This window comes from Dipodomys merriami, unplaced genomic scaffold (genome assembly GCF_024711535.1).
Source record: "Dipodomys merriami isolate MVZ:Mamm:240054 unplaced genomic scaffold, mDipMer1.0.p SCAF_14, whole genome shotgun sequence".
Classification (NCBI taxonomy): Eukaryota; Metazoa; Chordata; class Mammalia; order Rodentia; family Heteromyidae; genus Dipodomys; species Dipodomys merriami.
This window is the reverse complement of record NW_027202715.1, coordinates 19498698-19508083: the sequence shown is the minus strand read 5'-3', so window position 1 is coordinate 19508083 and position 9386 is coordinate 19498698. Positions and strand designations below refer to the sequence as shown.

At 53.7% G+C, this 9386-nt stretch overlaps 1 protein-coding gene across 2 annotated transcripts; it reads left to right on the top strand.

Annotated features, from left to right (window-relative positions):
* Positions 1 to 202: 202 nt before the first annotated feature.
* On the top strand, positions 203 to 3199 carry Fam241b (family with sequence similarity 241 member B). Of its 2 annotated transcripts, XM_070020936.1 has the most exons (4): positions 264 to 279; positions 549 to 741; positions 1723 to 1853; positions 2459 to 3199. In XM_070020936.1, the coding sequence occupies exons 3-4, from the start codon at positions 1761 to 1763 to the stop codon at positions 2732 to 2734; spliced, it is 369 nt and encodes a 122-aa protein (XP_069877037.1). In that variant the 5' UTR covers positions 264 to 279; positions 549 to 741; positions 1723 to 1760; the 3' UTR covers positions 2735 to 3199. The 2 variants fall into 2 exon arrangements, with proteins under 2 accessions (XP_069877036.1, XP_069877037.1); XM_070020935.1 differs by lacking the exon at positions 549 to 741 and having other exon boundaries at positions 203 to 279.
* Positions 3200 to 9386: the final 6187 nt, after the last annotated feature.

Below are 9386 nucleotides of genomic sequence, written 5' to 3'. Positions count from 1 at the left end.
TCCACAGTGGGGTCCCGCTTCCTTCCCTTCCTCTTCTCCCCCGTCCTTCCTCCTGTCTTCACTCCTCATCTTCCCTTACCTTCCTCTCCCCCTCCTCTTTCTCTCCTCCGCCCCAGACCGCGGCGCCGGCCCTGACCGCTGCAGTTCCCAGCCTTGGCCGACAGAGGGCGCTGGGCCGCCGGCCGCGCCCCGCCTGCGCGCTTCCTGTGAGGTCAGGTGGGCGGAAGCCGCGGCGGCCACCGGAGAGGACTCCGCGGAGGCCTCGCACCGCGCCCGCAGGTGGGTGTCCCCGCCGGGGGGAGGCGCGGGGACGGGCGGCCTCGGGCCCTGCATGGCGGGCCCGGCCTCAGGCTGGCGTCAGGCCCCGTAGGCCGCGTCTGGACAGCCGGCCGTCGCCCCGGCTCCGAGGCCGTGTGACCGAGCGCAGGACTCCGCAGGGGGGACCCCGACCCTCCCGGGGCTGCGTGCGGGCCGGCCATCAGGGTCCCCTCCGTGCCCGGCCCCGGGTCATCGGCGGGAGAACCAGGCCCCCCTTTTGCCCCCCCCAGCGCTCCGGAGTATTTAGGTGCAAACTCTGAGTACTGAGACACAAACGGGCGCATCGGGACGGGGCCTTGTCATCCAGATGCCAGGAGAGGGGCGCGGGGCCAGGGGCCCCAGCCCGTGGAGCCCTTGGGGGTCCCCAGAGCAGAGTCCTCCCCCCTCCCGGTCACGCGCAACACCCCGCACCGCATATATTGGGTAGGTTGAGCTCTGCCCTCCTTGAGCCAAAGATGCTCTGGGGGTCCCCACCCTCCCCCCATGGAAGTGGGGTGTGCCCACCGCAGCCCAGCCGGCCTAGGAAGCCTGCAGCCAGCGTGGGCTGTGCCAGGCAGGGGGCCTGGAATGGAGGGGTGTCCACCGCCTGGGAGGGTCCTGGAAGGAGAAGGCTCAGGTCCTTGGTGTTTTGCTTCTTGGGCAGCAGCGCCTAGGACTCATCCTTAAAGGCGAGGGAAATGGGGGCCGTGGGGATGGGATGTCTTGGTCTCCCTCTACCCTGAGAGGCCTGGATGCAAAGGGCCCAGGCCACTTTTTATTGTTGTAGTTGGTCGTGGGGCTTGCTTGAACTCAGGGCCTGAGCTCTGTCCCTGAGCTCTTTGGCTCAAGGCTAGTGCTCTATCACTTTGAGCCACAGCTCCACTTCTGGTTCTCTTGAGTTGTTAAGTGGAGATAAGAGTCTCATGGAGACTTTCCTGCCTGGCCTGATCCTCGGATCTCAGCCTCCTGAAATAGGATTACAGGTGTGAGCCACTGGTGCCTGGCTTTAGGGCACTTTCTCTGCTGCCAAGAGTTTCCTCATGAGCCATTTAAACCTCAAGGCATCGAGCTGTGCATGGCCACATTCACCTCACATAGCTGGCCAGGATGGGGTGAGGAGCCTCCGGATTCCAACCCAAGCTTCAAACGTGGGACTCCACAACCCTTTTGGCAGTTCCCCTAGTGGACTCAGTCAATGTGAGGTTTTAACCCTACAGCTTGCATCTCCCTCGCTTGTCTTGTTGCTGGGACATAGTACCTGTGCAGGGTGGGTCACCAATCATCAGTCTCCACAGCAGGCTGTTTCCTCCAGGCTCACTGAGGTCAAGGCGAGGATTGTACATGAGCCTCAGATACCAGCCAGAGACTAAGAATTCAGGGTCATTGGGGGAACTGGACCTCTGGGCCCCTGGCTGTGCATTGCAGGTGTCCAGGCTTTGTAGGGACCCACTGCTCCCAGGAGGATGGTGCGAATCTTGGCCAATGGGGAGATTGTTCAGGACGATGACCCCCGTGTGAGGACTACTACATCGCAGAGAGGGAGCACTCCTCGGCAGGTAGGTACCCATCTCTTGGGAAGGGGCAGCTGGCTTTCTGTTGTTGCTCGTTAACCTTCTGTAGCTCTGCAGAGAGCAGAGCTGGGGAGCTAGAGGGTCAAACTTGGGAAGAATGAAGGGATTTTTTGCCTGGTCCATACTTGCCCAGGTCTTCTTCCTCCAAGTCAGCCTCCCAGTTCAGACCTGAGGTCCATCTATCCTTTAACTTGGTAGTGACCCCAACTGGAGCCAGCATCTGACTTTGAGAGTCTTTGAGATGAGTGAGAAACTTCAGAATGTGGAGGAGATGAACATGTGACCCCAGGACACTTGCTCTGGAGGGAACTAAAGATGTACTCAAGGACCAGGCCCTCTCATTTACCCTGCTGCCACTCCTTCCTCCCAGCTCTGTCCTGGGAACCTTCTCCCTGGGCGTGACCTGGGGAATACACACTGGCATTTTCTGTGCTCTGAGAGCTTGTGACATCCTGAGAAGGGATCGTGGCCCAGAGTGGCCATGGAGGAGGAGAGGACCCTCTTGGTCTCAAGCTGGACTCCCCACCTTGTTGGTGCCTCAGTTCCATGGCAGCTTTCTCTGGATTCATTCATCTGTCTTTACCTTCCAGGGCTTTCTCAACAGGGGTCATGGTGCCCCTCCAGGGGGGCCTGGGCCCCGCCAGCAGCAGCAGCAAGCAGGTGCCAGGCTTGGTGCTGCCCAGTCGCCCTTCAATGACCTCAACAGACAGTTGGTGAACATGGGCTTCCCCCAGTGGCACTTGGGTAACCATGCCGTGGAGCCAGTGACCTCCATCCTGCTGCTCTTCCTGCTCATGATGCTTGGGGTTCGCGGCCTCCTGCTGGTGGGCCTTGTCTACCTGGTGTCTCACCTGAGCCAGCGGTGACCACTGGGGCCAACAGGGAGTGTGTGAGAGGGACTTGCTGGATTTGATGTGAGAGTCAGCTCTGGGGGAGGGGACTAAGGGGTGTGGTGTGGGCTTTCTCACATTATTAAGCATGAGGCGGAGGGAGACCTAGCCTAGCATCCCTCAGATATGGAGTGGGTGCCCTAGTTCTGAGATTCTATTAGGGGGTATAGGGCCTCTATTTAAGAGGTGCAGGACCACAGTTTGAAAGGAGTTGTTCCAATTTACTCTTTTTATGCCAAGAAGAAAGTCTCAACTTGGTGCTGGTGTGACGTACTGCTTTTCCTTAGGAGCAGGGTGGGCTGAGGGCAAGTGAGAGACCTTTCCAGACTTTTATAGCAGTGTTTTGTTCTAATGGTGTATTTGTATTGGCTACCTTTTACTTATGACAAGGGGACCTGGCATTCTATTTATTGTGACATTTTCAATAAATAAGTAAAACAATGAGCCATGTAAAGAAGTTGGTAGATGACCCAACGGCTCCACATGGTAAAAGTGGTTTGGGATTGGTAGGGTTTGGAGAGCAGTGCAGCATCTGGCTTTGATCTTGATTCTGAGATTTTTTTTTCAGTAGGATCCGGGCTGTAGAAACCATCCCTAAATGGGGGTATGTGGGGGTGAGGGAGCCCTGCTTTTTCTGAGAGGATCTCTGGGGCTGCTGGAAGCCCTGCCAATGAAGATGATGCTGCGTGGCTCTGGCCCACAGAAAATCAGAAAGAGGCTGGTGAGCCTGAGGACTGCCCCTGCTCTGTACCTGTTGTACCTTACCCACTGAAGACCCTCCAAGGAACTGACACCTGGAATGGCCAGGCCTGGGGAGGATATGGAGGACCGAGGTGATGCTGACCCTCCTGGGCCTGCGGCCCTGCTCTAGCAACCTTCTTCCACAGGCCCTGTGTCCACACTGCCCTTGTGGGGTTGGTGACCTTTATCATAGACATTCCTTTGGGAGCTTTGTGGCATCAGAACAGGACTCCTTTCTCAAAGCATCATTTCCTGTCATTATTTCTTGGAGATAATTGAGCATGGAAAGGAAGGGGGTGCTAGGTCTTTCTTGGGGTAGGGTCTAGTTCTCAGAAGCCACTCTGAGCTCTAGGCATGGGGAGCCTAGTGTCCAGTCCTGCCTTGGTCCCTAAGCTCCTACTGCTCTGGCCTACCAGTCATGAGACTTCCTGCCATGCATCCCCCTCAACCACCTCCCCTCATCAGGTCTCCTAACATGTAAAGAGGCATGTCAAATTCAGGGCTGAAAATCATCTCAGCCTCCATCCCGTGTCCTCACTGTGGAGACAGTGGCTCCTTGGGTCTCCAGCATCCTGCCTGGGTACAAGGGTGGCCCTCCTACCCCTCATTTCATCAGGAGATGGCCCACATGTCTTGGCTGTTGACTGAGCTCCAGACTCTGACTAAACTCTGGGGTCCTGGGGTCTGACCCTTGACCCTTGAGCAGCCCCACCTCCTTGATTCCTGGACTTTGTGTGCTGGCCCCAGCCAGCTCTGCTTCATTTCTCAAGCCTGGGATCAGAAAGTACCAGGGATGTCTGGCCCTGACTCTGAAGGAGCAGAGGTTGTGAAGTGCAGGGAGGCTCCCTCTGGAGTTGTGCAGCCACAGGGCTGTGAGCAGCCCAGGTGCTGCCCCACCTGTAGTCCAGAGCCCCCTCAGTGAGACCCCCTCCTACACCGGCAGTAATTGTGGGTGGGAATATGTGTCACATCAAGCTTTGCTCCTGGTGGCCTTGTGTAGACCGTTATGGGGTGCCCCTGCCTGGTCAGCATTCTCCTGCTGCTCGGTCTCCTTGTCCCCTTCCCTGTGCATGTTCCATGCAGTAGTTCTCAAAGCTGTACCCCTTTCCCACCCTCCAGTGGCCCTGGAGATGAGGGCACACACATCCCCATCTCCCCTGAGGGAGACCCCAAGACTGATTCCACAGGAAATGGGGACTCCCATGTAGCCAGTTCCCTGTGGAGTCCTCTCCCAGATGCTGGGACCAGAATGGAGGTCTTTTATTTTTATTCTTTTTTTTTTTTTTGTCGGTCATGGGGCTTGAACTCTGGGCTTGGGCGCTGTCCCTCAGCTCTTCAGCTCAAGGTGAGTGCTCTACCGCTTGAGCTACAGCGCCACTTCCAGTTTCCTAGTGGCTTATTGGAGGTAAGAGTCTTCACAGACTTTCCTGCCTGGGCTGGCTTTGAACTTTGATCCTCAGATCTCAGCCTCCTGAGTAGTTAGGATTACAGGCGTTAGCCACCGGCACCCGGCTGGAGGTCTTTTAGACTGGGACCTCTAGCTCTAAGGCCATAGGGGAAGCCTGGGAGGGGGTGTCTGAGTCTCTGCCCTTTTGAGAATGGGAGGAAAATTGCCCTTGCCTATGGCCACCTAAGGACCAGAGACCCCTACTTGGCTGTGTGGGCCTGAGACTTTAGATGGTTCCCTCAGCCTCCTGGGCCCTGCTTGCCTGTTGGATCCTTTTGGGTCCCAGATGTGGCTGGTGAGAGGGACAGAGGTCTGTGGAAAGGGGCAGCTGCTGCAGCCTGAGACTCCTCTGCAGGGATGCTGCACCAGAGGCTCAGCCCGAGTGGCTGTCATGTTGCAGGTACCGAGCCCCTCTGCTAGGGTGGTCTTGGGCATTTGATGCCAGTGATCCCCTCCACAGCTGGTCAGGAAGCAATGCCACTGCCTGGCTGGGTTCCTAGAGACCAAAGGCTTCTTGTGTGACTCAGGTAACTCAAGTGGCTGCAGCCACATCTGCTCAGCTTCACCAACTGCTGGGTCAGCACTTGGAGGCTGAGGGCTCTGACAGACACCAGCTGCCACTGCCTGGCTCAGTGGCCTTGGGCTTCCCAGCATCTCTGAGCACTGGGTTTCCACTGCAGGTGACAAGGGGAGGATTCCAGTGATTCAGGGATGAAGACAGGGGTGGCAAAGGGCTCTGGGGCCAAAGCTGGAGGGAGAGAGAGCCCTTGGGGTCAGTGGCATCCAAGGGGGCAAGACAGCTGTGTCTTGTGCCACCACTCAGGGCCTAGAAGCAGAGGCAGAGGGTGATAACATCAGTGCCCCACTGAGAGAGAGATTGTGTGTGTGTGTGTGTGTGGGGAAGAGGTGTCTGGTCCTTTGGTTCTGGGGTAGGGTATGGGACCCAGACAGCTTTAGCATCTCAGAGTTTGGAAAATGGAGCCTGACAGCAGCCTTTGCACCCAGGCAGGCAGTGGAGCTGGGGTGGAAGGGGTTCATCCCACCCCAGCTTGCTTTGGTGCAGGACCCCTGCTAGTGTTAGTTCCAGTTCAAACTCTGGCAATCAGCTTGCCGCAGTCTTTTCATCTCAGCTCCTAAGGGTGAGGATCAAGTACATCAATCCCCAGGAAGCCTTAGCAAGTGTTCGGGCCCCAGCTAGCACTTGATAGTGTTGCCATAGCCACAAAGCAGTGGTGTGAGGATGTATTTAACATTTTTTCTTATTCTGGTGCCAGTACTGGGGCTTGAACTTGGGACCCCGGCTTTAACTTGGCTTTTTCACTCAAGGTTGGCATGCTACCGCTTGAGCCCTACTTCCACTTCTGGGCTTTTTACCTGTTAATTGGATATACAAGTTTCTTGTATACAAGATCTCAGCCTCCTGGATAGTTAGGATGACAGGTGTGAACCACCAGCATCCCGAAGGATGTACTTAACTTTTTAAAACAGCCAATTAATTTTTAGAAGGAAGCCTCACATTGCTATCATAGGTGTCTATACAAGTAGATCCATTGGAGAGAAAATAGTGCTCTTGAACTTCAGCCTGCCCCTATGATCATCAAAGGCCTTCAGCCTGACATGAGTGCTGCTTTCCTTGCTCAGGTCAGCTCACAGGGGCAGACCCCTGTGAGACCCCTCACTCAGACTCTTGGATGGACTCAGGCCTAGAGGGAACTGGAAGGTAGGGTTTTCTCCTGTATGATGCAGTGTGTTGGTGAGTTGTCCTCTGTCACGTCATACCCCTCCCCCAAAGACATCACGCCCTGTGACATAACAGCATCTCAGAGCTCTGGAAACATCGTGACCTCAGTATGCACTTTACCAAAGCTTAGCCTTTGTAAGGCCTTTATATGATCAGAGATCAAGCACTCTGCTCCTGTCTGCAGAGAGTGGTCTCACTCCCTGCCAAGTCCTTCCATCCTGCCCCCTCTATCCTGTAAATGCTGTTTTTCAGGCCTGGGCTTTAGTCCTTTTGTAATTTAGTTATGCAAACATAAACAGACATTCTCATTTTTCTTTTTTCTTTTTTGTGGGTTGTGGGGGCTGAACTCTGGGACTAGGCCCTGTCCCTTAGCTCTTCAGCTCACAGCTAGTGCCCTATCACTTGAGCCACAGCGCCACTTCCGGCTTTTTTCTGCTTCTGTGGTGCTAAGGAATCAAACCCAGAGTCTCATGCATGCAAGGCAAACACTCTACCACTGAGCCAACTTCCCAGCCCTGTTCTTATTTTTTATACAGTGATGGAAAATTAGAAACATTTCCTTTGCTTTTATTTTCTCTTAATATGTCCTGGGCATGTTTTTATCATAAAGAGCTTCTCCATTCCATTGTATTTGGGCGCTGGGGTGCCTTGTGACCCTCTTTTGGCCCCACAGAGTACTTCCTGTAGCCCTGACCCTCACCCTCTCTGGGGTAGGTCTAGATAGAATACTTCTGTTCTCTGAGGACTCATGGGAAGCTCTATGGAGGTGAGGTATACACTCATCCCTGGCCCTAAGCCCTACAAACTCTAGAGAGTAGCTCCTTGTGCCAGTAAAATACTGAGGGAGAAGTAGCCCTAGAAGCCACATGTTCTTGGTTTTCCCCACCCCCTTAGCAGTCTGACTGGGGGAGAGGGGGTATTTCTGCCTAATTCTGTCCCTTGAGTCATGCTGTGCCTCAGGGGAGCCTCCAAAGTCCCTTCGCCATCTCTGGTAGGTGGGCAATGAGCTCTCCTGGCCTGCCTGTGTTCTGAAAAACAAAAGGGCATGGAGAGATTCTCTTAAAGATGTCTTTCAGCTCCAAAACTCAAGCCACTTCATTCGCTTTGCCTCTAGCCTAACTTGGTGTTGCCAATGTCACTGTGCCCCCAATCAGTGCCACCTGGTTTTGGTTGCACATCTGCATTGAGAAGGTTAAGGTGACCAAACTCCAAGCCTTCAGCTCTGGACTGGCTGATGAATTACCAACAGATGCCCTCTGGAGGCTCAGGAGGCCTGGAGTTTTTAAACCTGTCCCATGGCACCCTCTGGTGGAATGTCTGGGTAGTCTGTAGACCAAGTGAGCCTCACCTGAGCTCATCTCAGAGACTTCCCCAGGTGCAGCAGTAGGTGCTGGCCGCCTAGGTCAAGAATACTTAAGATGTGCTAAGCTAGTAGTTCATACCTGTAGTCCTGGCTATTTAGAAGGAAAGATTCAAAGGCAATCCCTGGCCAAAAATAAAAGGTCATGAGATCCCTCCTACCTTAACAGACTGGCTAGATGTGGTGGGGGCATCTCTGTAATTCCAGCTATTCAGGAGGCATAGGTAGGAGGATTGTGGATAGCTGGAGCCAAAGTGTGGTACTCATTCTTTTAAAAATAACTCAAAAAAGGCTGAAGTGTAGCTCAAGTGGCAGGGAGCCTGCCCAGCGCATGCAAGGCCTGGAGTTGAAACTCCACTATTGCAAAAGAAAGAAAGAAAAGAAAGAGAGAAAGAAAGAAAGGAAGGAAGGAAGGAAGGAAGGAAGGAAAGAAAGAAGGAAGGAAAGAAAGAAGGAAAGGAAAGAAAGAGAAAGAAAGAAAGAAAGGAAGGAAGGAAAGAAAGGAAGGAAGGAAAGAAAGAAGGAAAGGAAAGAAAGAGAGAAAGAAAGAGAAAAGTAAAAAGCCTAAAACATAATTTGCTTTTGAAATTCTGAGAAAAAAAATGGAAACTTTTCCCAATCTGGATACTTTCTAGTACATTTGTAGTCAAGAAACTTAGCTCTGAGTCCTCTGTCCTGCGTGGCCTTGGGAAGGTCATTTTCTTTATAGCTTTGAGCTCCATCGCTGCCTCTGCTGATATGAGGGGAAGGTGATATTATCAGCTAGTGAGGGGGCAAGATGCCAGGTACCAGGAGAGTGTAGAGGATTTATATAATGAATTCCATCCCTTTAATAGTTTCATGGGTAAACCAAGACTCAGAGAGGCCAGGCAACTTTCCAGAATGCACCCAGCTATCCAGTGGCAGGATTTATATCCAGCTCTTTCAGTTGCCTACTCTGAAGTCTTCCTAGACTTCCGGATAGGGTCAAGGTCATGGTCAAGAGCATCAGGAAGTGGCCCTGGGCACTGAGACACTGGAGGTAGCATCTCTTCCTGACTGTGCTCTCCTCAGCTCCCATCCTGCCAGGCTCTGTTGAGCTGATGAGTTCCTCTACCTCCTTTCCTATTAGCTCTGTCCCCAGAAACCCCTTATAAACAGTTCAAGTCTTACCTCAGATTTACATCTGCCTTGATTTGTCCAGTGTTGCTCCTGCCAGTTCTTTCACACTCTATGAAGTTAATTCATCCACGGCAGTGGAGATTCTCTTGTGCAGGGAAGCCCTGTGCTGGGACACCTTCAGGCTTCCTGCTGGCTAGGGAGGAGAAGGCTGCCTTCACTACTGACTCTGGTCAGGTAC